The 27,429-nt window shown below is 36.6% G+C and overlaps 1 protein-coding gene across 2 annotated transcripts in view; it reads right to left on the bottom strand.

The window, feature by feature from the left end:
- Positions 1–442: 442 nt before the first annotated feature.
- The window catches only part of EPHA7 (EPH receptor A7), a 170,606-nt gene continuing 143,619 nt past the window's right edge, over positions 443–27,429 (bottom strand). Inside the window, exons 10-17 of one of the 2 annotated variants that reach the window (XM_070932840.1) lie at positions 26,052–26,177; positions 22,691–22,876; positions 22,051–22,112; positions 19,871–20,080; positions 18,275–18,424; positions 8,785–8,978; positions 2,556–2,711; positions 443–1,337 (exon numbers count right to left, since the gene is read on the bottom strand). In XM_070932840.1, coding sequence (XP_070788941.1) covers positions 1,223–1,337; positions 2,556–2,711; positions 8,785–8,978; positions 18,275–18,424; positions 19,871–20,080; positions 22,051–22,112; positions 22,691–22,876; positions 26,052–26,177 — 1,199 coding nt within the window. In that variant the 3' untranslated portion in view covers positions 443–1,222. The remainder of the gene's footprint in view (positions 1,338–2,555; positions 2,712–8,784; positions 8,979–18,274; positions 18,425–19,870; positions 20,081–22,050; positions 22,113–22,690; positions 22,877–26,051; positions 26,178–27,429) is intronic. The other variant, XM_070932841.1, reaches the window with a different exon arrangement.

The raw sequence follows: 27,429 nt of genomic DNA, 5'->3' as shown, positions 1-27,429 counted from the left end.
TGCAATTTCTTCTGAATTTATATGCAGTGTACTCTTCTCTGGATTGCATCCTCTCATTCTTACTTCTGCAAGAAGGACTACATTCATCTTAATCTCATATTAGCCGTATGCTTATTATTTCTCTAGACCTTCTAATGTACATTGTTGAAAAAATAAAAATAAAAAGACACCCAATCCCCTGCAAGAACAAACACCCAATGTGCTCTGATTAAAAGGCTAAGCAACACTATAGTACTTGTACTTGTTCTGTTTATACACCTACTGTACCATCAATCATTCCATGAAAGGGCTTCAACCCATTTAAAGTTGCAGTTGTACAGTTTCCTTTAACCCAGGCAACCTACTAAAACCATCTTTCAAACCATTTCTTAAAAAGTGCCTAGGCATTTTTAGGGAACATTATTGCTAGGTTCACCATTTTATTCATTTCCTGTTTAAAGAAGAGTGTGTGATTTACTTATACAAAATTATTTTAAAAAATATCAGAACTCTTGGCAATGATTTTTTTTTTCCTGATTTCCTGCCAATTAGCAAACCACATCAATGTGGTGTGGAATAAACAGACAAAAATAGATGCCAAAATTAGAAAAAGAAAAAGAAAAAAAATCCTGGCCAACCCTGCTTCACCCACCCAGTAGCTAGCCTGATACACATTTCCCTGTTACACTTCTTGTGGCTATAGAAACTTGTACAATCTTTCAAAACTCCCCAGTGTAATAATGTGTCATATGCTTAGCACTAAGAAGGTCCAAAGATATAAATGCAACACTAAAAAGAAGTTCTATATGAAAAAGGAACACAACTGATTTCTTAAAACAAGTTTGAAATGGAAGTTTTAAGGAAAATATTTGTTGACTTTAACAATATCATGATTTTTATCTGACAAATATATTCTTTCTTTTAAAATCCTTTATATACACTTTAAAAAGTCCATTAGATAAAAAGGAGGTTAGAGAGTTCAAGGTGTTCGTAGGTGTTTCAGGTAGTACTTTGTTTATTGTCACTTCTTTTGTTGCCGCCATTAGTAGATCTGTTTTCCCTTTTTAAGTAACTTTCTGGTGGCACTTAGGAGTTCAAGTCTGTAGGTGCTTCTGGTGGGCCTTCTGTCACCTGCATGAAGGCTCTGTCAAATCGCGTGTCTTCCAGCAGCACTTCATGAAGACTGAAGGCTGGCACTGTTCTCTCAAGTCTGTCCCCTCCCTTGGAAGGGAGAAATGTCTCATCACACTTGGATGCCAGTGCCATGCAAATGTAACATTTGTGCTCTCATAGTCTGAATGCTGCTCATGATTTTCTTTTGATGGCCAACCAATGTGATTCCTAAGCTCATTATGTCACTATGGGGAGGGAGGAAAATTCAATATTAGTAATCTTTCAGCAGAGCAGAACAGAAAAGAAACAGCAATACTGATACAACCAAATGATATTCAATGCGTTATTGGCATGCCTGGCTTTTCAGGTGATTACTTCACCATATTGTTATAGGATGAAGTAATCACTTGAAAAGCCAGGTATACATGCACGGTGCTTTCTGATGACATAGACTATGGCGAGTAAAAATAAAATAAAAATAAAATTGCTATTATCTTCCATTAATTGGCAAGGGTATATGTTCCAAGGAGATAACATGACCCCTGCAGTGAAGGTCAGATATCTCTTAGGATATTAACTATAGCTATTGCTTTTCTTTTTCAAAGGATGAGAAAGAGCGAGAGAGAGAGAAGCAGCACAATTTTAAAATTTTACAACTTTTATTTAGACTTAAAACTCTCCCTGACATTCTGTCATGCAGAGTAGCACACGGAGATATTTAACGTTCTCAAGTTACGTTGCTCTGAAGCACAACTTTCTTTACTCCTTGTGTGGTTGTCACATAAGGTCGTTGAAAATGTCTCAATATGAAGCACTTGTTTGCATAAAAAACCAAGAAAGGGTCATAAAAATCTGGTTGATGCTTAGAAGGGGCTACTTTTGGTCAATACAATACAATAAAAAGAGCCTTGATAGTACAGTGGTTTAGTGCACCCTGTTATTAACACAGCTGCCTGCAATTTCTGCTGGTTTGAATCTCTCCAAGGCTCAAGGTTGACTCAGCCTTCCATCCTTTCTAAGGTAGGTGAAATGAGGACCCAGTTTGTGGGGGCAATAAGCTGACTTTGTATAAAATATACAAAAGAATGAAGGCTATTGCTTAACACATTGTAAGCCGCCCTGAGTCTCCGGAGAAAGGCGGCATATAAATCAAATTAAAAAAAAAAATACTGTCTTTAACCATATTGAAGTCCTTAACTAGCAAGAAGCAACTTCCCCATACGACAATATTTTTTGCTACCTGCAAAATCAAACTCTCTTTTATAATAGTTAAACAAATATTAGCAAGTGGTATTCCCCCCCTTTAATAGAAGGCTGAGTAAGGTGTTAATTAGGTGACTAAATCTTGGGGATTTTTAATACATAAACTTTATATAACCTGGCCAAATATTTCTCCTCTGCCAATAAAACGTGATAAAGATAAGCAGAAATAGGTAATAGAAATAAGCATATAGTTTACTTACTCAATAGTCATCCTGGCTACTGTCTCAAGGTTATTGTAACCTGCAGCAGAAAAATTATCCTTGTATCTTTCCATCTTGATTGCTTGCAACCATTCCCCTACAGAGCAAAATGTTGTGAAATCAGGGGTGTTCTGGTCCAGAAGAGGGCTGATTGGTCTAGGTTGAATGAAAAATATTGTTTCAGGTAAAAAGAAACATAATTCAGTATTTGTTACCTAGTAGAAATATAATCAAACTAAAATTTATATAATATAAAGCAAAAGGCCAAGAAATGCTTGTTAAGCATGTACAAACCTATATTGCTGTGTAACATTCTAGTAGACTATTAATACTCTAGAAATGGTCTGGTACTCCAGTGCTTACCTGCTGTTTTCTCCTTTCCTCCCCTTTCTCCTTGTTTTTGTGTAAATTGCCCAGCTATCTTTATCTATCTTTCATCCTGTAAAATTGTTACTAAATTGTAGCTACATCTGGTCATCAACGGTAATAAAGGATTTTATCTGAATCTACCACTGAGTTACAATCATAGAAGTCATCTAAAAGTTTTAGATGTTTCAATATTTAGAACAAAATAAAATCTTCTTTGTTTTCAATAATGAAAAATAGAATACTTGTAAAATAAAGTAAACATAATTGCTTCTTATCTCATCCCTCGACACCTGAAATGGTAAAAGAGAAAGTAAAGAAGAAGAAGAAAAAGAAATTTATTTGAAATAGTATACTACAGTATGTGTTCTCCTTGAAGACTGGGCTTAATTTTACACTTGTCGATATAAGATGAAACTTTTATTTAAAATAGGTGACTATACAAGTGAAACTCAAAAAATTAGAATATCGTGCAAAAGTTTATTTATTTATTTCAATAATGCAACTTAAAAGGTGAAACTAATATATGAGATAGACTCATTACATGCAAAGCGAGATAGTTCAAGCCTTGATTTGTCATAATTTTGATGATTATGGCTTACAGCTCATGAAAACCCCAAATTCACAATCTCAGAAAATTAGAATATTACATGAAATCAATAAAACAAGGATTGTACATAGAACAATATCGGACCTCTGAAAAGTATAAGCATGCATATGTACTCAGTACTTGGTTTGGGCCCCTTTTGCATCAATTACTGCCTCAATGTGGCGTGGCATGGATGCTATCAGCCTGTGGCACTGCTGAGGTGTTATGGAAGACCAGGATGCTTCAATAGCGGCCTTCAGCTCTTCTGGATTGTTCGGTCTCATGTCTCTCATCTTTTTCTTGGCAATGCCCCATAGATTCTCTATGGGGTTCAGGTCAGGTGAGTTTGCTGGCCAATCAAGCACAGTAATCCCATGGTCATTGAACCAGGTTTTGGTACTTTTGGCAGTGTGGGCAGGTGCCAAGTCCTGCTGGAAAATGAAGTCAGCATCCCCATAAAGCTTGTCTATGGAAAGAAGCATGAAGTGCTCCAAAATCTCCTGGTAGACAGCTACGTTGACCCTGGACTTAATGAAGCACAGTGGACTAATATCAACAGATGACATGGCTCCCCAAATCAACACAGACTGTGGAAACTTCACACTGGACTTCAAGCATCTTGCAGTGTGTGCCTCTCCATTCTTCCTCCAGACTCTGGGTCCTTGGTTTCCAAATGAGATGCAAAAGTTGCTCTCATCAGAAAAGAGGACTTTGGACCATTGAGCAACAGATCAGTTGTTTTTGTCTTTAGCCCAGGTAAGACGCTTCTGATGTTGTTTGTTGTTCAGGAGCGGCATGACAAGAGGAATACGACATTTGAAGCCCATGTCCAGGATCCGTCTGTGTGTGGTGGTTCTTGATGCACTGACTCCAGCCTCAGTCCACTCCTTGTGAAAGTCCCCAACACTTTTGAATGGCCTTTTCCTGACAATCCTCTCCAGACTGCGGTCATCCCTGCTGCTTGTGCATCTTTTTCTTCCACACTTTTCCCTTCCACATAACTTTCTATTAATGTGCTTTGATACAGCACTTTGGGAACATCCAACTTTACTTGCAATTACCTTTTGAGGCTTTCCCTCCTTATGGAGGGTGTCAATGATGGTTTTCTGCACAACTGTCAGGTCAGCAGTCTTTCCCATGATTGTGATTCCTACTGAACCAGACTGAGAGACCATTTAAAGGCTCAGGAACCCTTTGCAGGTGTTATGGCTTAATTAGCTGATTAGAGTGGGACACTTTGAGCCTAGAATATGGAACCTTTTCAAAATATTCTAATTTTCTGAGATTATGAATTTGGGGTTTTCATGAGCTGTAAGCCATAATCATCAAAATTATGACAAATCAAGGCTTGAACTATCTCGCTTTGCATGTAATGAGTCTAGCTCATATATTAGTTTCACCTTTTAAGTTGCATTACTGAAATAAATGAACTTTTGCATGATATTCTAATTTTTCGAGTTTCACCTGTATCTAACCTAATACAGTCATGGGGATAATGCATATTTCTGATATCTATTTAGGTAGAAAGTGCAAATATAACTGCTTCACTAGTGGTAGAATCCTTTTCTTGCTGAGACTTTGAAAAGGGATACAAAAGAAGTATTAAGCAATAATCAATGATCATCAATGAAAATGATATGTCCAATAAATGCCTCTTTGTGTATACGTGTGTGCTTGTGTGTATTATTGAAGAAAAGTCAAGCTTCACTAGTTTGGATGCAAGAGGAAGTCATGATGGAGTTCAGGGAATTAATTTTCTCTTTTTGTGTGTGATGTTATATTTGGAACATGGTTTCTAAGAAACCATCGTAACCTTCTCTACCTCATCCTGGAGGACTGTGAAAACATCTAGATAGGAGACTTGTACCTTATGGCATGGGTGAAATCCAAATTTTTTCCCTACCGGTTCTGTGGGCATGGCTCAGTGGGCATGGCAGGGAAAGGATATTGCAAAATCTCCATTCCCACCCCACTCCAGGGGAAGGATATTGCAAAATCTCCATTCTCACCCCACTTCAAGGGAAGGATATTGCAAAATCTCCATTCCCAACTCACTCCAGGGGGAAGGATATTGCAAAATCTCCATTCCCACCCCACTCTGGGGCCAGCCAGAGGTGGCATTTGCCGGTTCTCCAAACTACTCAAAATTTCCATTACCGGTTCTCCAGAACCTGTTAGAACCTGCTGGATTTCACCTCTGCCTTATGGATATGTTTTTGATTTATGATTCTTGGACAAGATATTGTGGATATCAGCAGCTCTAGACTATCATTCTACAACAGACCTGCTCTTTTTTTTTTTTTTTACAGGTGAGAGATTCTCTTCAGATCATTATCTGCCTAATTTACAACTGCGCTGTCCTAGCATCTGTTAGCTGATTTACAACCAAGCTAATAAAGCCATTGGAAATATGCTAATTGTTTCCTGCTTGTCTGGCATTCAGTCTAGTGCAGGACTGATCAGCACAAGCCCCACTGGCTCAATAGTACCAGTAATAGGCACCAATGTAGCTTCGCTGAGAGAAAGAAGACTCTTTTTTTTTATTGACAAGACATGATCTTGGGCTAGTGCTATGAAGCATCTAATAGACCTTGGGAATGTGGAGACTGGTGCACAGCTATTAGAGGAGAAAACAGGGCTTTTACAGGAAAGATTCCTGAGTCAGGGGTAGTTAGGGAGAATTGTGAGAAAGGGACTGAGAGTAACATTGCTTTAATTATGCTAGGTATATGTTGAACTGTAGAACAGCCTTGATAGGCTTTCAATATTCTGTTATACTCCCTTACTAGCAATAAAGATATTTCCAGAAATCCAAATGGTTCTGGTTTTTCGAGTTTGCAAGTGTCACAGTCTTGATAGCGAATGTGCCTTGGAGGAATTTGATTTATTTATCTGTTTATTTCAAGCTAGACACTGTCTGACTCCAATTGACTGTGGGCTGACCATATAACTCTAACTGCCTTCTTGGAAGATAGAAGATTCCTGCGGGTGAGAAAACATTTGCAAGAGGTTTCTGTCATATGGTCAGTCCCGCACATGATTAAGCAACAGAATTAGAGAAAAGTGGAAGAACAATACATGTAATGGTCTACTGCACTATGTCTTAATCTTGGGTTGTTCGTATGACATTCAGAAACATTTTGCCCTGCTTGGAGTTGGAAAGCTTTGAACCCTTAATGTTAAATTTAAGATTGATAAGAGCAATGCAGCAGAGACCTAAGGAAAACATGTGGGTGGTAGTATAATTCAGGAGTACCTGATCCCTGGGCCATGGCCCACTACCGGACCATGGCCTGTTTGAAAGCAGGCCATGGGAGAGATGGGCAAGTGCACGCACATAAAGCTCCCCTTGTGGGAGTGGAGGGTGCTTGCACTTGCACGCGAAGCTCCACTCACTTGAGTGGAGGGTACTTGCACTCACCCATGAAGCTCCATGATTTCCAAGCCGCCCAGAGTTACCTTGAGATAAGATGGGCAGTCTATACATTTTGTAAATAAAACAAAACTGGTCTAAGTCTTTTCTGAAGCCAGCCAACTGGTAGCCAGCACCAAATTTCATTGTAGCAGATTTCAAAGTTCAATTATGTGTTGTGTAAAAATAATAATAAATTTTGTCTGCCCTGATTCTTCCAGGATTCAATTTCATTGGTTACCTAGGTCCTAGAATTGTCTGAAGATAGGAATAGCTTTTCCTTTTCCACTTCTCCTTGTCCACATTATGAATAATAATGCATAATGCACCTCAAACACCACAAACTTCCCCTCTCATTTGTTTCCTTTTTAGACTAAAAAGCCCCAAATGTTACAACCTTTCCTCATAAGGAAGTCGCTGCAACTCCCTTGATCAGCTTAGTTGCTGTCTTCTGAGATTTCTATAGTTCTATATGTTATTTCTGATATAGAGAAACAACAAATATTTCAGCTGCAGTTGCACCACTGATTTATATAATGGCATTATGTGATTGGCATCTGTATTTTTTTTTTTTCTTATCCTCCTAACATACTGTTGGCCTTTTTTTTTACAATGGGAGCATATAGTATTAACTTTACTGAACTATGTTAAACTATTACATTTTAAAATCATACATGAAATAATAGAATAGCAAAAAAAGCATCAATTAAAAATATCATTCAGCAAGCAAAAATGCCACTAAATTGTCTAAAGGATGGCAGTGAAAGTCAATAAAAAAGAGATAAAGGTAAAGGTTTCCTTGTCAGTTGTGTCTAACTCATCTCTGTTTCTTGGCCAAGAGGGCCAGTATTGTCTAAAGACAATTTCGGTGGTGTTGTAGCCAGCATGGCTCACAGCAATGCCAAAGGCTCATGGAATGCTGTTATTTTCCCATCAAAGTGGTACATATTAATCTTGTGTTTGCATGCTTTCAAACTGCTAGGTGGGCAGAAGCTGGGGCAATTAATGGGAATTAACATGTACCATTTTAAAAAATAATTTGGGTGCCACAATTGAGAAGACCTTTGTGGTTCTACGCAGACATCACAAAACTGGTTCTTTATAGCAAAACAAGATTAATTGGACAGATTAATTTTACATAAGACAATTTATTATACAATCTCAACCTCTTTTTGCACAGAAAATTATATCTAATAGTGCTTTCTATGTTTTGAAAAAAGAATGAAACAAACATCAAATAGGTATGTCAAATCTAATATGTTTAATATAATTATTTTAAATAAAATTCCACAAACTTTTGTTAAAATAATAAAATTACCACTGTTACATCCAATTATAGTGCTTCTGTAGACATACTCTTCTGTCCTTTAGTATTTCAAATAGCAGTATATTCTGATCTTCTAATTCTGCCCAGAAGGCAAATGGCCACAATTTTACATCAAGTATTTATACTGTTTCAATGGCAGTCTATAAAGATATCTTGACATAATCCAATATGAAGTTAATTAAGCAAATCAACAACTAATTGGAGTGAGAAAGGCAAATTCTAAAAAAAAAAAAATACTTCCAAATGGTTATCTTTTTTTTCAAAATGGAATCTGGTCAGATAAAGCTGTCATTTTCTCTTGGCTTATGATAAAGAACATCAATATACTGTACCACCAATATAACCTAGATTTAATACCTAGTTTACCCTTGTAAAAGCATCTTGAATATGGAATGATTGAACTTATCCCAAATAATAATGGCGGGATAAAAAAAATTGAAATAAAATAAATAAATCATGGGCCAACAACAGCTGAAACAAAGAAATGCTGTCTAGAATTTTAGCCTACAATTTAGGAATCTAATCCATAACTTACCTACTACAGGTTCCTAAAGGAGTCTTCAAGCTATTTGGGTTCCGAATCATTTTATCCAGAATGCCCACAATCTGTTCAAACTTTGGCCTTTCTGCACGCTCTTTCTGCCAGCAGTCTAGCATCAGCTGGTGAAGGCCTGCTGGGCAGTCCATGGGTGCTGGCAAACGATATCCTTCTTCAATTGCTTTTATAACCTAATAACAAAACCTGCCATGAGTTTAAATTTTTACAGCTCATGAAGGATCCACCAAATTAAGCAAAGTTTTATGAAACGTATCTTTCAAATAGAACCTACTGTTCTAGCACAACACTTTCTGTTGTTGTATAATATTGTAAACTTGTTTTTATTGTCCGTGCCTATTAAACAAATTATAGTATTTGGTAATGTATGCCGAGAACATAGCTGCATTACCTAGTCAAATCAGCAGGAGGGAATAGCAATTAAATTCACCATGGGCGCAACTGAGAAACTGATACATGAGATACTCTTTGAAAACAAGAGGCTATTTATTTGTCCAAGAGGCTCTTTTTGGCAGGGAAACAAAGCATGATTAAACAGTCTGTGTATACATCTAGGTATCTATATCTAAATGAAAATGAAATGAATGAATGAAAATTAGTGTATAATAGAAAAGAAAAGAAAATGCTTTCCAAAGATGCTGCTCTCAACAGCAGTCCAAACTAGATGAGACTCTAATCAAAGATTGACTATAGAATGTTTGAGTAACTGTTTAGTATCAAAATATAGTGTAGGCCAACATAATAGCTCAAGGATCAGTTAAGCCATTATTATTTTTGCAGCATTGATTTATTGATGTTGAAGTAAGAAAAGGAAAATAACCAAAGCAAAACCAGAGAAGAGGATCACAAGAAACTTTTGTTAAGCTCACATAGCACTGAAAAGCTAAAATGTAGTTTCATAAAAAATACCAATATAATGGGCAAAACAGCATTCCACTGATAAGACAAAAACATTTTGTTCTACAAATTTTTGCAGAAGTCTACGGGCAAACCCATTATTTTAATATTTTAAAATATTAAACCCAATATTTTAAGTGGGAAACTTGATGTAAATAAATCATAGCTAGAAATAAAGAGGGCTTTGTGGCACAATGGCTACATGGCAAAAACAATAACCAAACAATCCACCTTTCTCCTTCGCAAATGATTACTTGCTATTTTTCTTATCTTTATTTTGGAAATAATATCATTATTATATCAGTGGTGAAACATTTACACTATAAATATTAAAAATGAATGGCTTCTTGTTGTACAAATATACTGGGTAGGAACAACAAAGTTTCTAACAATAGCTATATGCTATTTTATTTTGACCACTTATCAGAAATATATGTATAAATACATATAGGCAGATTACAAACACCCCATTTAAGCACTGTCAATGAATTTAAGGTCCATTCTCATGTTTGTTTATTGCTTGGCTAATCAAATAATCCTTTACTGAACCTTACTTGCACTTTGACAAAAGTTTGCAACTTCGTTATAACTGTGCAATATGCATCTGATAACACATAATTTGCATAAAAATGTATTTGAGCTTCCTGAATAATCCTTTAGGACTTTCAATAAATAATGAGGGAGGAAGTTTTTATAGAAATTACCATATAACAATTTATGAGCCATTGTTTTCATGTTTCCTGTGTTGCAAGCGAAATAATGCTCATCGTATCGTGCCTTTTCCTTCAAACACCACTGAATGCAATGCCTCCAAGTAGGCCAATAAAATGCTCTGTGGAATGTTGGTATTGTAATCATTCTAAGGTATCTTGCTGGCTTAAACATATACATTTGATTTCCCGAGGTGAAAGAGCTGTATTTATGTAACCCAAATCTATATGCCATACCTTATCACAAACACACTATTTAATCACTGACTTGGCTTTTCAATATCCCATTAAAACAAGGAAATCTTAAGAGAAGCTGTAATAACACAGCTCCCTCTCCAACCAGCATTTTTAGATAGGTGGAAATTTAGCTGAAAGTACATGGAGCACTAAACCATTAGAAAGAAACATTAACTCCAGTCCTACATTGAAAATAACTATCCACTGTTGTGACTTCACTCTCACAATCCTTGCTTTGAACTGAAGTTGTGTATTTGTAACATAAGGGGGATCTGAAATAAATCTTTAGGAATGTCAACTATGGAATTTTTAGTTTCACTTAGTGTATGGGTCATATAACAGCTGTGCTCTGGACTTTGCGAGACATATTTTTATTGCAGCAGAAGTAACGTGAGCACATTTGGATTCGGTATATATTACAATAACTATCATTTGGCAGACAGAAATTAAATGTACTGTCCTTTTTTTCACGATGCCTGCAAAACAGCCCTATTGCTGAATGTTGGGAATGTCATTAAGCAATTAGAATAGCTGAAGTCTCTTTATGTAGTTGAAATGTCATCAGAAAAAGGAATAGGAAATAGGAAATTGCAATAGGAAAAGAGAGCAACCTGTGGGAAGCAGACGTGAAGGCAGAACATTTCACCTGGAACAAGAGTTTCTCTCATGTTCATCTAATTTCCATTACTGAACTTCATTTCTGCTTCAGAATCATAATTAAATTAAGGACTTTGAGGAACAAATTAAAGATACTCCTCCACTTACGACTGAAATTGAGTCTGGAATGATAGTTCTAAGTCATGATGATCATTCAGTGGGCCATCTTATGGCTACGCCCATTTTGATGATCTTTTTTTGGGTGGTCATAAAGCAAATGCTGTGGTCATTCATTGAGCAGATGGTTTGCTGTGGGAGGTTTTTCTGATGGAAACCAGAAGTAAATGCTGGTTTCTGAGGAAAATGTCATCAATCGTGGTCATGTGACCCAGCAATGATGCAAATGGCCATAAATGCAGGCTGGTTGCCAAGTGCCCAAAATGTGATCATGTGACGGGGCAGCGTACTGGCCATTGGAACTTCAAACCCAGGTTGTAAGTAGCTTTTCTGGCATTTCTTGAAACTTTGAATGGTCATTAAAGGACCAGTTGTAAGTCAAGAACTACTATAAAAGTTGTGTATGGGAACAGAGAATAAGGATGGTAAGCCAAGCTCTAGGATATTACAAGAGTGGCATGAGGAATGTGAAGAAAAATGAAAAGACAAGAAATGAATTTTGAGAGAGGAAGGAAAAAAGTAAAACAGAAGACAAAAACAACAAAAAGGAATTTCCAGACAGAAACTGGTCAACTCCTTCAAAATCATCAGCAAAACTGACCTTCCTAACCAGAACTCCAAAACCCATGCTATACACTTAGCAATACATTTGTATCACAGATCTTGTATCTCGGAAATATAATTATCAGTATTCAACTAGAGAGGACAACTTATGTATATGTTTGTTTCGCTTATGTACCTTTTTTTGGTGTAGTCTTGTTTAGCCTAGTTTTGTATTTTTTTTTCCTTTTTTTGAGTTTGCATTTTAATGTTTTGAATAAAATAAAAAATGATTTTAAAAAGATAGTATAAATCACTAATATGGAAGTCGTTCTTCTTCTGCAAAAGAGTAGATAAAGTGTAAAAATACAACATTCTTCCCTAAAATAATGGAAGCATTTTTTCCATCAAGAAGGAAATATTTTATTTATATGCTTATTAAAATAATCCTGATCTATTTTTTCTTTATAATTGCAAAACACTTTGCTTTATTTAGATATTTACAGAACAAGCAAATAGCACAAGCTCAATGCAAAACTTCAGCAAAAGAAAATATTGATTCTGAGTTTCCTTAGTTTAAAAAAAAAAAAAAGATAGGTAAGCTTTGCCTTCCAGCTATCTTATCTTCCTGCCAAACATCTTTTATGTTGAATCTAGTACAGAAGGAAGGTGTCAAAAGGAATGAAACTCTACTGAGTGTCTTGGGAATGTCAATACTTCTTTTTCTCTGCCCCAAGGACTTGTTTGCCCATATTTTGACAGTCCATGAAATCTCTGACACTGAGACCTGTCAAATATTAACAACTTTCATTCTGCCAAAATGACTCATCATTTAGATTTTATATAAAAGTAATGATGATAAAATTCAACCTTACCCTAACCTTTGATTTCTATCACTCACTCTTAAGAATTGTTAGAGAAACATTATGTTCTCTCCATATCTTTATCTATACAGAACAGTGTTGATTTACAAATAGTGTTTTTCTAGATGAAATGAAACTCTATTTGGCAACTCTGATTTGATTCTCACATAATGTAACTATGGTAAGATTGCAATAATAGCATTGACTTTAATGCAACATGTGATGTCATATCAGATATTATATCCACAATGGCTTCACTTTTGCTGACAAATATCTCCTTCTATGTAATCAGCCCCTTTCCCTCCCCTGCATTATGTTTTGCTTCCAGTCTAATAGAAGAAAAAAATAATAACTCCTGCCTGTAGATAAACAGCAGGCAGGAGAAGAAGGCTATTCAGCAGCAAATTTATGCAATGAATATGCAACTGTTTTCCATCCTCATGGGAAAAATTCAGTCTTGCTTAATATAAATGGACTCAGAGAGAAGCTGGATGTTTTCTACAGGTTGTTCATTTTTCAGAAGCTCTATATTACAATCTGCATTCAGCTACAACTATGAGTCATAGTGACACACATATTTGCTCCAGTGAAACAAATTTTAATTAATTGATTAAACAATTAATTTCTCTTCATATTATCAGATACACAGGTGTCCATACCTAGTCACACTGATGCTGAAATGATGAAAACTATGTATGATGTCATTAAAACTCTTCCTTTTTATACTTGTATATTTAATCACTTTTTCCTGCTTGCCAACTCATAGTCACATATTTATTTATTTATTTATTTATTTATTTATTTATTTATTAAATTTTTATACCGCCCCCTCTCCCGAAGGACTCGGGGCGGTGAACAGCCAAAATTAAAAACACACAATACAAATATTAAAATACATTAAAACAAAATTAAATTATCTTAGGCTTCTCCAATTTAAAACCCCGTTACCCATAAAATTCACCAATTAAAAAAAAATTTATTTATTTTTTTTAACCCAGCCCGGCTTGCTGAAATAAAAAAGTCTTCAGGGCCCGGCGGAAGGTCCGGAGGTCCGGGATTAGTCGTATCCCTGGGGGCAGCTCATTCCAGAGGGCGGGTGCCCCCACAGAGAAGGCTCTTCCCCGGGGGGTCGCCAGCCGACATTGCCTGACAGACGGCACCCTGAGGAGACCCTCTCTGTGGGAGCGTGTTGGCCGGTGGGAGGTTATCGGAGGCAGAAGTGGTCTTGTAAATAACTGGGTCCTAAGCCATGGAGCGCTTTGAAGATGAGAACCAACACCTTGAAGCGCACTCGGAAGACCACTGGAAGCCAATGCAGCTCGCGCAGGAGAGGTGTCACGTGGGAGCGCCATGCCGCCCCCATAAGTACCCGCGCGGCCGCATTCTGCACCAGTTGGAGCCTCCGAGTGCTCCTCAAGGGGAGCCCCATGTAGAGAGCATTACAGTAGTCAAGGCGGGAAGTAACGAGGGCATGAGTGACCGTGCATAGGGAGTCCCGATCCAGAAAGGGGCGCAACTGGCGTATCAGGCGAACCTGATAGAAAGCCCCCCTGGCCACGGCCGTCAAATGCTCTTCTAAGGACAGCCGTGCGTCCAGGAGGACACCCAAGTTACGCGCCCTCTCCGTGGGGGCCAATGTCTCGCCCCCAATAGTCAGCGATGGCACCAGCTGACTATATCGGGACGCCGGCAGCCACAGCCACTCAGTCTTGGAGGGATTGAGTCGGAGCCTGTTCCTCCCCATCCAGACCCGCACCGCCTCCAGGCACCGGGACATCACTTCAAGGGCATCGTTGGGGTGGTCTGGGGTGGAGATGTACAGCTGGGTGTCATCAGCGTACAGATGGCACTGCACCCCAAAACCACGGATGATCTCGCCCAGCGGCTTCACATAAATGTTGAACAGGAGAGGCGAGAGGACTGACCCTTGTGGCACCCCACAAACCAAGTGCCTTGAGGTCGACCTCTGCCCTCCAGCCAACACAGACTGCGACCTGTCGGAGAGATAGGAGGAGAACCACCGTAAAACAGTGCCTCCCACTCCCAACCCCTCCAACCGGCGCAGCATGATACCATGGTCGATGGTATCAAAAGCCGCTGAGAGGTCTAATAGGACCAGAACAGAGGAGCAACCTCTGTCCCGAGCCCTCCAGAGATCATCAACCAACGCGACCAATGCCGTTTCCGTGCTGTACCCGGGCCTGAAGCCGGACTGGAACGGATCTAGATAGACGGTTTCCTCCAGGTACTGCGGGAGCTGTCGCGCAACCACACTCTCAACAACCTTCGCCAGGAAGCGAAGGTTGGAAACTGGACGATAGTTTGCTAAAACAGCTGGGTCCAGAGAGGGCTTCTTGAGGAGGGGCCTCACCACCGCCTCTTTCAAGGCGGGAGGCAAGAACCCCTCACTCAAGGAAGCATTTATAATCCTCTGGAGCCAGCCTCGTGTAACCTCCCGGGTAGCCAGCACCAACCAGGAGGGACACGGGTCCAATAAACATGTGGTTGCGTTCAACCTCCCCAGCATCCTGTCCACGTCCTCGGGAGTCACAGGGTCAAACTCATCCCAGATAACCGTCTCAAGACAGACCTCGGACAACCCGCCTGTACCTACCCAGTCGGAGTCCAAGCCTTCCCGAATATGAGCGACTTTATCGTGCAGATAATGCGCAAAATCCTCAGCACGACCTTGCAAGGTCGCATTGATTGCATTACTATTGCCAATCAATAGTAATACCACATAATGTCATAGTTCAGTGCTCACTAATGAACTGATTATTTGCTTTATAAATATGAAATTAAGTTATTTTAGGATATATATTGTATTTTCATAGAATATAAAATATTGTAATGGACTGCTGATTTGCAGACAGAAATTTCACTTATTCCTGATATCTGCTTATTTCTCTACATAGAAAAATAGAATTTAATTAGTATGTTTCATGATGGTCGTGATCCAAAGAATAAAAAAGAAAAAAATGCAATGATATCTTACCTAAATTTATAGTTTCCCAAATGTTTTAAGTCCATTTATTATTTCTTAAATTTCTTTCTGCTATCTATTCATAATTTCTATTCCACCTTTTCTCTAAAAAGCTCAAAGCAACATATACTGGATTACCTGTCATGTGATCCTACATGTGAATTAAGTTTCAGTAAAAGAAAATTACTAAATTAATCATTGTGTGAGATTGTTGGTGAAATGGCGACTTGTACCTGGCCTTTTAATATTTCATATAGTGACATCTCAGCCAGTACCTGTTTTTATAACAGAGGTAGGTAGTAGAGTACCTTTCAAATTCTTTGGACTAGAGTTTCCAAAATCCTTGATGGATATTAACTGAAAATATGGTGATAGGAATCCTGGGTATCTCTATATTAAATTCCTGATTTTAGTTTTATAGATTTATATAAGCTTCAAATATTGTAAATAAGATGAAATACAGTACAATTCAATGCACAGTATGAAAACTGCTAAGCAAATTACATAATGCTTTAATTCTATTTTCTGGCTCAAGATTTGTATACAACTGGCTCAAAATAAGGTAAGAAAGCATGAATTTTCTTACTTGTCTGGTTATCCTAGCTATTTATCTAGTTTTAAACTGTTTATCCTTTATCTTGCCAATTGGCATCTATAATACCCAACTGCTCAACCCAGAATGGAAATGCTTTGATATGTTTGTTTTAGACTATTCTTTGATGGATTTTTAAGAGTAATGTCCCTATATTCAATCTATTCCACTGATGGAAGTTGTAATATTCAAGAAGATTTTTTTAAAAAAACCCAGAAAATTATGTATAAAAGTTATCTTTCTACAAATCCATCTTATCTGCTGATAAGAAATTCCTTAGTATAAAGTGCTTCAGATGAACACACTAAAGAAATACCGTGTTTCCCTGAAAATAAGACCCTGTCTTATATTTTTTTGAACCCTGAAATAAGCGCTTGACCTTATTGCCATTCGCTCAAAAGCCCGATTGGGCTTATTATCAGGGGATGTCTTATTTTGGGGAAAACAGGGTAGGAAGGGCTAATGTCATAGCAATTATTAAAAAAAAAAAAGAAACAATATGTACAACAGCCTACAAATTCATTTATAAAGAAGGCCAAACTATTTTGTAGTTCAGAAATTTTCCTGATCTTGACTGTAAAGTCAGGCACTATTATGCTTAAAGTTTTGATAAGATCAAGGACTTTTTCTTACCTGCATTGAAGTATATTTTGTATAAGAAGTAAGCATCTTCAAAAACATTAGTCACAAGGAGTCCATAGAAAAGGACCAACAAATGCTTTTAGAAGACTTATATTGGATCCTATAAAAACAACTTCTAATCTACACCTGCATAAACAAGCCTGAGGCTAAGATTTAGGGTGTGGAGTTGACTACATGTTTTCATTTTCTTATTTTGTAAAGAAAAAAATATGACAGATTCAACCCTATGACTAAAGATAGTAAGAAGGTGTGTACTAGGTTATCTTATTTCATGTTAGAATATTTTTTCTTCCATTTATAAAAGGATTATATTATTTTGTTTGAAGATAATGGAAAGACAGCTACAATAAATTATAGAACACAAATGTGTGGGATGAAAGATTATTCACTTCTCCTTTCCTCACTTGTAATTTTTAAATAGTTCTATTATTTCGTTTACTTATTTTCCGTATTATTTATTGAATTTGGCTGCTTCTCTATGTTGGGAATCGAAAGTGCTCTTAAAACAATAAAAATATTTCCGTATATAACTAAGAAAAGTTCTCACAACTAGCTTCAGGTATCCTACTAATCAACTTCTGAATTAACATGTTCGTCAAACTGTAATTTGCCCTTGGATTTCATAGTTCTTTGAATTTTGTAATATAATTATTGAAATGTAAGTATAGGTCAGTGATGGTGAACCTTTTCGGCACCGAGTAGTGTCAAAACCCGGAAGATGAGCTGCCCATGGTGCATATACACATCCAAAAAAGAACTTCCGGTGCAACCACGTGATATGTGATATCCAAAAATGAACTTCCACCAGTTAGTCTTCTGGGTTTCTGGGGCACATGTGCGCGTGATGATCAGCTAGCTGGCACACATGATCATGCAGGAAAATGGAAGACCAGCTCTTCCAGTTTCCGGCACTGCTGCACACACGAAGGCCAGCTACTTTATGATTATGTACTGTAGCCAGTAACTAAGCAATCATAAACAAAACACCTAGGTACTGTAATTGTAGTACTGTGTTGGCTGTATGATTAGTTAGTTTGCATCAGGCTAACTTTAAGAATAGGAAAAATCAATGCAATTTACAAATTAAGTTATTTATAAAATATATGTGGCCATTACTTTAAAACCTTCTTATGTGCTCATGGGAGTAAAATATGCTGGTCATTTTGCTTATAAGTTTGACTTTCCAACTCTATCATATTATAAGCAGTATAATTATATTTTGGCAACTTACATCTTGATTTGACATGTCCCAATAAGGCCTCTCTCCATAAGACATCACCTCCCACATGACTATTCCATAACTCCATACATCACTTGCTGATGTAAATTTCCGGTACTGTATGGCTTCTGGACCTGTCCATCTTACTGGAATTTTGCCACCCTATGGGAAAAGAAAGTTTCTGAAACAAGCTCATAGCAATAGCAATAGCAATAGCAATAGCACTTAGATTTATATACCACTTCACAGTCCTTCACAGCCCTCTCTAAACAGTTTATAGAGTCAGCATACTGCCCCCAACAATCTGGGTCTTCATTTCCCTAACCCTGGAAGGTTGGAAGGCTGAGTCAACCTTGAGCCGGTCAGGATTGAACTGCTGGCAATCAGCAGAATTAGCCTGCAGTACTGCACTGGGCTATCACGAGTCAGTGATGGCACATATCTACACCAGCATGACTGTTGGTAAGTACATAGTATTTCAAACATTTTAGGCACTATTACCATTGTCCCGTACTTAGATCAGAAGTAGATAAACTGAGGAACTATTGGCCCTAACCTCTTACTTTTTGTTCCTGATATCCACCCCACCACTCAAGTCTTAGATTTTCCATTGATTAAGGAGGAAGAGCATCAAAGCTTCCCAGTCTCAATTGAGGATCTGAACTCTTCATCCTATTCCATGTTATTGCTTCTCAAAACTTGCTTCGTTTTATAAATAAAAAAGAACAACAACAACAACAACAACAACAACAACAACTTTGGAGTTGTGTGCAGTAGAGAATGCAGATTTCCAAAAACCAAAATGAAAAGCAAAACAAAGCAGAAAACAAGCAATCCCTTTGGGACCTATATGGTGGTTTATGAAGAACACTGTTCTACTGCTTTTCCCCCTTCCAGTGTTTCAATTTATGCATTCCATAAACAAGGTTCTAAATAATGGCCTGTTGCTTTCCCTATTACAAGACTTCCCAAAGAGTATTGGTTTTTTTTCTAAAAAAAGCTATTTTAAACAATTGTGAGGGATTTGGGTAGAATCATATTCTACACAATTAGATTATCATATCATCATTATTGATAGTTGTAGTGTTATGATATGATAAATTTATAAACCAATTCTTTTGGTCTATTAACAAGATGACTTGTTAATAGTTCAAGTTTAAGATAATGGTGAAAGATAATTAAATGTAGTTCTCAATGGGAACTATTGGGAAATAAGAGATCTTTCAGTTAGAAAGCCACTGGTGTGTAGATAAGATGATAAAAGCATTTTCCAGAGGACAAAAATATCTGAATGAATAAACAGTTCCCAAGAAATGAAAAATAATCAGAAAGGAAGAAAGAACACAGAAAAAACATCGGATGAAGCCACATTTGAGGATCCTTTGTGAGTCCGTTTCTGTTTTACTTATAACATGATGTTGTAGTATGCAGTTTTTTATATGAATATTTGTTAAATAAGAAAATTTACAAAACCCAACTAAGCACAACTTCCCTTCCCAATAAATATCTGGCACATTCTCTTCCAAAGCCAACCCAACCTAATGCCTTACTGTATATGAAAATGAAAGTATACTGGATGGACTTTTTTCTTTTAAGTGCACAACTCACAGTTGTGGTGTAGACAGCTTCAGGATCATCTTCTATAACTCTGGATAGACCAAAGTCCGATACTTTGCAAACAAGATTGCTATTGACCAGAATATTGCGTGCTGCTAAGTCCCTGTGTACATATCCCATATCTGCCAAGTATCTCATTCCAGCAGCAATTCCTCTCAACATTCCAACCAGCTGAATTACTGTGAACTGCCCATCGTGTTTCTGAAATGAAGACAGAAACAGAGATGCTGCTTAAAGTACTTGAGAGGAGAGAAAGTAAACATGTTCAATCTCTACCTTTAAGAAACTAAATGCAGGATGGCATTCAGACAGGCGTACGTAACTTTCTTTGGCTTGAGAGCTGATCTTAGGTGGTATGAATGGATGAATGATAAAATGAAAGAAAGAGAAAAAGGTGTGTTAAATAAAAGGAAAAAGTAGCTTAAGTGACACCAGGTATATATTTTGTATATATGTATAAACACTGCACATCCGATATTAATGAAAATGTTATTTTATATACGTGTATAAACTCAATTTTTTAAAAAAAGAAGTGATGTTGGAATCCATTTCAGGGGTGTTTTCAGGATTGAAATGTGTGCTTTTATGTCCTGAAAGTATGTGCACAAATTCTTGTATATATTTATGTGTATGTGCACGTGTATATCTGGATGAATATTCATTCATTCATTCATTCATTCATTCATTCATTCATTCATTCATTCATTCATTCATTCATTATCGTAGTGCTGTTCCAATGTTTTAAAAAATGCAAAACCACTAGAATTCACAAATATGATTCCATACATTGCAAGCACCATTTTTTGAAATGAAGCGGATCTGATGTTTATTTAAATCATTTAATTAATTTTTAAATCATTAATTAAATTATTAATTTAAGTTATTTAAATATGAAATTAATAGTTTAAAATAATGAAGAAATAGGATTCTAAAACAATGAAGAAATGTGTAATTTTATAGCACAGTGGAAATTTTTGGCACCAGGGACTGATTTCACGGAAGACAATTTTTTCACATAGTGGGGGTAGTGGGTGGATTTGATTTTGCTTGCTTGCCTGATGCTCACCTCCAGCTGTGTGGCCCGGTTCCTAACAGCCCATGGACCAGTATCGGGGACCCCTGCTATAGCATGTTTGAAGCTGTATATTATGACCTTTAATATTTGGGGGGAAAATACAAATTTATACTAAAAGTTATACATGCATATGCTCATTTGTATAATCCTGCATAGTTAATAATAAAAATAATAAATCAGGAGAGTATAAAAATAGCTAGATGAATCTGTTAAAAGAACAAAACACGTATGGCAGAAAATTCCATCCTTTTAAATTCTTTTATCCTAAATGAGAAACTTTTAAATTTGCACAAATTATCAAAAACCATATGTGCCTTCAATTTTCCACATTGCAGCTAAAACAAAAACAATCTCATATCTGTAAATCAAACATATTTATTCACAAAAGGATACCTGAGCAAAATTGCTTTCTCAAGTTTTATTTCATGGTGTTGGCTATTTTAATCATAAGAACAAGCTGATCCCAGACACAATAAATCAAGCCTATTAACACAAATAGAACATTCATACATGCACGCATATAAACACAAATCAGAAGCACAGATTATTGATAGAAAACCAATTGCCGAAAAGATTGGCAGTGAAATCAACACTGTACTTTAAAAGCCTTGAAATATATTTTGCTATTAATCTTATTCATATTCATTAATATGAATGAATGCTCTTAAGGGCCGCGTTAAAGAGTTTTATATGTTGCCTGCCACAAACAAGAAACTCATGTAAAATAATGCTAATGTAGGGATCTTAAAAAAGTGCTTCCTTGATTTTTGAATTATTTTTGCATTAATTTAAAGACTGTTTTTTCTTCAATGGAGAAAAACCATAACTGTGTTCCCACAACATGGCTCCAGGTCTTACTCTGTGATGCTAATCAAAACCACTGTATCTATGCCATGTTGGATCACTTAGATGGCCAAAAATGTTGTTTGATCCTGTCTGGTCTTCTAATTTCTAATCTGATTTTACCAAGACCATTCAGAGATCTCTTAAAATTTAGTGTGTTCTCGTTTTACATTGAAAATGTTTTATTATGTTAAATTGTTAGCATATATATATTATTTTTGAAGTGCTATATATGTTTCCCTCAGGCACTCACCCTGAGAAATGCATCCAGTGCTCCATTCTCCATGTATTCTATTACAATCATTACTGGTTTTCCTAAAAGGAAGAAATAGAAAAAGGGAGGCATATTTGGTTTAAAGAAATTATATCTGAACAGAATGTCCCCATTTTGATAAAACATGTTGTTTCTTTGAAAGATGAATAATGAGGCATGACTGCTCCTAATGTTTCCAAAATAGTTCCTGTGATCTACTAAGTCCTTAAATGTCTCCGTACAGAAAATGATCATGACTCAAAAAATTAAACCATACAAATCAAAATGTCAGTGTGTTCTTCTGTCTCCTGCTGTGTGAACTGAACTCTGGAAAAACGACACTTCATTTAATAAGAAAAGACATTGAGAATTTTATTTAATGTTAAATGTGACTAGGAAAAAAAATGTTACAAAGTGTTGCCATCTCTTCTTCTTGCAAAAATATTTTAAGTTTTTTTCCCTCAAGCTGTAGGATACATTTAATATTGCTTTAGTTAAACCACACATCAAAAGAGAACAAAAAAAGTCCTTTACTTTATGTAGTACAATGATCTGATTTGAACCACGTACTATGAAAACTTTATAACAATGAGGTAGAATTTGGAAAGTTGTTCAAAAATCAGAACTGATTGCAACTTACCTCTGGTAACAACTCCTTCCAAGTGAACCACATTAGGGTGGTCAAACTGTCCCATGATGCTTGCCTCACAAAGAAAATCCCTTCTTTGTTTTTCAGTATAGCCCACTTTTAAGGTTTTAATGGCCACTGCAACATCTCTTTTGCCTGGAAGCTTTAGACGACCGCTGCATACTTCGCCAAACTCTCCTGAATATAAAGAAACATTTATTTGCAACAGAATCATTTTAGTTCACACCAATAAGAAACAAGGCGCAATGTCTGCATTTATTGGAAAATGAAAATCAAATCAGTAAGAGAACAAAAGCTAATCCAAGCAAAGTTCAACACCTTAAAAAAAATTAAATATTCCTTCAGTCACGCTCTCCTTCTCCAGAGATTCTGGGCAGCAAGCAAAAAGTCATAAAGGAACAACAATTGCAATAGAAAACAAGAAATTAAGAAAAACTCTCCAACCTTTAAAAATTATCAATCTTAAAATCTTCTTTTAAAGCATGAATTCAATTAAATTTTGTTCCCCCTTAGTTGCAGGGGCAACTTTGGTGCAGGACCTGTTGAGATTCCTGGGACACAGTCTTGCCCTATTAATCCAAGAATAGTTTGAACCTGTTGCGCCTGAGGAAATGGACATGTATGATTCAGCCTTGACTATGAGTTTGGCTAAACTGCTCCTTAGGTTGCCCCTCTTGGCTAACCAAGGCTGCTGGGATAGTGATGTGTGTATTGTGTAAATGGGTTTTAGTAGTGGTGAAGTTTTCCTTGAGAAAAGGGACTTTCCTTCAGCTCTTAAGGAGACATTGGTTCATCTTGTCCTGAAGAAGCCATTGCTTTATACCATCATACTCGATAATTTTCATCCAGTGTTCAACTTTCCTTTTTTAGGGAAGGTTATTGAGACTGTGTTTGTGTAGCTGTTTTAATGGACTCTTGATGAACTAGATTATCTGGATCCCTTTCAGTCAAAATTCAAGTAACCTCAAGTAAAGTGTATGTAGCAGTCCAAAGTAGTAACAATTTAAATATTGGCTTCCTCTTCTAAAAATAGCTCAACCCTCTACACTAGTCAAAGCCTGGGTGTCCATATACTGTTCCAGCAGGTGCCATAGGTCCAGGAGGATATCCAAATTATAAAGCTGTTTCATCAGGGAGACTGCAACTCCATCTAGAATTAGCATAGAGGCTAAGACAAAATCAGCAACAACTTGGTCTTGCTACGATTTAATTTCAGTCTTTCCTCAAATCCAAATAAGCAAGTATTTTGAAACATCATCCTTAATTAGAAAAGCCCACCAAAAGAAAGGCATACAAAAATATTTAGTTCCGTAAGATCAGGCTCTCAGTGTTCAATAGTTCAGTTTAGTCTTCAGCAATCCAAAAATTACTAAAAACATATGCCATAAACAGAAGAAGAGATTGCCTATTAAACATAGGCACTGCTCTCTACCATAAACTTGTCAGCAGAAAATTACAGTGCAGTCATCAAAATGAAACATGGACATCAACCACCGAAAGACTAAGAGCTTTTATTCCATGGACAATTGCACTGGAATAACAGTGGAAAGTGCAGAAATTTCAATGCCATTTGTCATAGAGAAGTTCTCTACTTTTATATTTTATGAGTGACGTGGGTAGCCATTCTTCATTATCAGTCTAGGGTATCTGGAACATTTCCCTCTTCATATTCTTTGGTAAATTATGACTCCTGAATTAAGATATAAAGAAGCTCAGTTTAAATACTTATGTTACAGTGTCTGGCACTTTTTAATTTGCAACCCCGGACAAAAAGGAGATATTTATTTGTGTGTCAGTCCTTTGAGGTAGGCCAGGTCAGGAAACAGATTCCACAAATCTGACTGAAATTATACTTTACAGATATACTGTAGGTAGGTTACAGTAACAGAATCCTGAATGTCTGGTGGAGTTTTCTCTTCTTTACTTCCTTTCTCTTTTATCCCAGTCAATTAGAGGGAGTCACTTTGAGCTTCTTTCTCAAGATTTCTGTTTCCTGAGCTTAACGCATGTTTACTCAACCAGAGTCTCTGTCTAGTGTCTCCAAATCTCTGTAACTCTCTACAGTATATGTGCATTTGGTGATTCTGAAAAGCTGGCCTGTTTATATGCCAAGGGTGGAAAAAATCAATTCTTCTCAGGAATCCAGTTTTCCCAGCAGTAGTCATTCAATAGAGAACCATCTACAGTTTGCGTAGAGGATCTAATTCCTATGGTCAATTACCTATTTTTTGAAATGAAAATACTTATGGCTAAGTATGTATAAGTATAGTGGTGACACAGAGTAGAAATTCTTATTCAAATGCTATTTATTGAGGTTTTGTGACATTCAACTGAAAAAAAATCATACATTAAAATAGATTCTGATTCAGAATATATACTGGAATATAATTTTAATTGAAGGCCATATGATTCCTGTGACTGCATTCATACAATCATTGATTTAGGAATAAATTAAAAATATAAATAATGGAAGTGACTGGAAATTACTTCTATGTAAATATTCATAAGATTTGTTTGTCTTTCAGATTTTTTTTTAACAAAAGCATTTCCTCCTTTAAAAATGATGTATACATTATAGTGCTTGTCACACTCCTGTAATGGTGATCTTTAAAAAAAAGGTCTTTAAAGATATAACATAAAACAACAGGAAATCAAAGAATGTTTCCTCCAGGAGTCTTAGGTATTTGACATCTTTCTTGCCCATGGATACTTAATTTCACTACATGAACTAGTGTAATGAAAGTGTCACATCTCTTATTAATGCAAACAAATGGAAACAGGTTTTCAGAGCACGGAACACCATTGCCTAAGTATGTGGAAAAAGGAAGGAAAGCAATGTAATGACAGCACAATTACAATCACTCATAAGAGCCAAGACAAGAACTTCTTGTAGCAATGAAATGTTAGGAATGGCACCAAAAATATTCCCTGAAGAAAAGTTGGCTCTATAAGCCAATTCCTAGTTGGACAAATCTGATCTAACTTCATGGAAATATCCTTTATATGCACATAGATTCCATTTGTAATTTAATGAAAGCATTTGGTGAAGTGTATAAGGATTCTGCATTTTAACTCAAATGTATTTTTTTTCTTTTAACAATGTGTAACCAAAACAAATTATTTGAATTATAATATGCAATGGTATTTATTTTTTTCCTAAATAAAAACAAATATTTGGGACCACCAGACTGTTTACATATTTGGTTTACATATATGAGCAATCCATTGCCTTTAATTACCCTGATGTAAGCCAAAAGCTACGTAAGTAAATATAATTATTTGCTTGTCATCATGAAATATGAGCTTTGATTTGCCTAGACACAAGAATCGTATATGAAGCCAGTCACCTTACCTGCACCAATCACACGCTCTATTTTAATACAGGAAGCATCTAACTCCTTGGCGAATTGATGGACTGCTCTATTGGGATCCTCGTAGGTTTCAGGGTCAATGTAGGTTTTGGTGCCTGGAAATTTAACTGTAATGATGTAAGAAAGCATGACTGTGATGAAGCAAACCATTTATGTTGCATCCAACCCCGAGATTTAATTATGTAAAATATTCCCTAGAACTGGGAAGCTTTTGTTAAACCAAGTCTGCTTCCACATGAGGGAATCCTAGCTGAAACAATCAAACATTGTAAAGACATTCTGATTTTTCTTCCTTAACAGATTTTCTAATTATATTTTCAGAACACACACACACACACACACACACACACACACACACACACACAATAAATGCAATATAAATACATTTTATAAATGGAATTTCTTTGTCATCTGGATCTCTCGTAGGTACACAAGGAGGAAGCAGCGTGATTGCATTAGAAAACATTTGGTATATAAGGTAATCAAGTTATTTTTTCAGAAAAACCCAGATTTGCTTTTGTTTATGGCGAGCAAACAATTTTACAGGGTGGTCAAATAGAAGACAGATTAATAAATAAGACCTCGGTTTCTCCCCCCCACCCGCTTTCCCAGTGTAGGCAACTATGCCAGGCATCGTTCAAACCGTACTTATATTTTTTCTGAGTTAGGAACTGGGCACACAAATTATATTTGGTCCTAACAAGCACTATAGTTATTCCTTGACTTATAACTGGTCAATTAAGGACTGTTCAAACTTATGACAGATCTCTACAGAGCTACTTACGACATGTACTTGAAGTTATGACAGCTGTTCCTCCCCCACCCCGTCATGTTATCTCATTTGGTGCACTTGGCAACTTGCTCATCCTAATGCCATTTGCAGCCTGCCATGGTCACATGAACATTATTTGTGACATTTTTCATTATTTTCTGGTGTTTACTTCCAGTTTCTGGCAAAAATTGCAGCCCATTGGGGATGCCTTGGCTTATGACCACAACGACTTTTGACTGTAATTCCAGGCTTATTTACAATCATAAATTGAGGACTACCTGAAATTTCTACTTTTCAATGATACTATAGTCCAAACAAAGCTAATCACATTTTATTATATAAAAGTTATACCATATCAGTCAGTATATACACATTCTGGAATATGTGTATGTATTTCTGAGTTCAAAAAAATGTCATTATTAAGAATTGGGCCTTTGTTCTGACAATTGGTTTAAAACTGTTCCCCAAGAGTGAATATGTTATAAGCATTATCAAAAGTTTTTTAATTTGTTATCCCCTAAAACTGCATATATTCCATCTGGCCGAAAGGGAAATGAACTCTTGTTTTCCAGAAAACACCTTTTGTT

This window comes from Pituophis catenifer, unplaced genomic scaffold, assembly GCF_029215685.1.
Source record: "Pituophis catenifer annectens isolate HBS135680 unplaced genomic scaffold, rPitCat1.0.hap2 SCAF_1, whole genome shotgun sequence".
Classification (NCBI taxonomy): Eukaryota; Metazoa; Chordata; class Lepidosauria; order Squamata; family Colubridae; genus Pituophis; species Pituophis catenifer.
The sequence above is the reverse complement of the archived record's forward strand: the minus strand, read 5'-3'. Positions and strand labels throughout refer to the sequence as shown.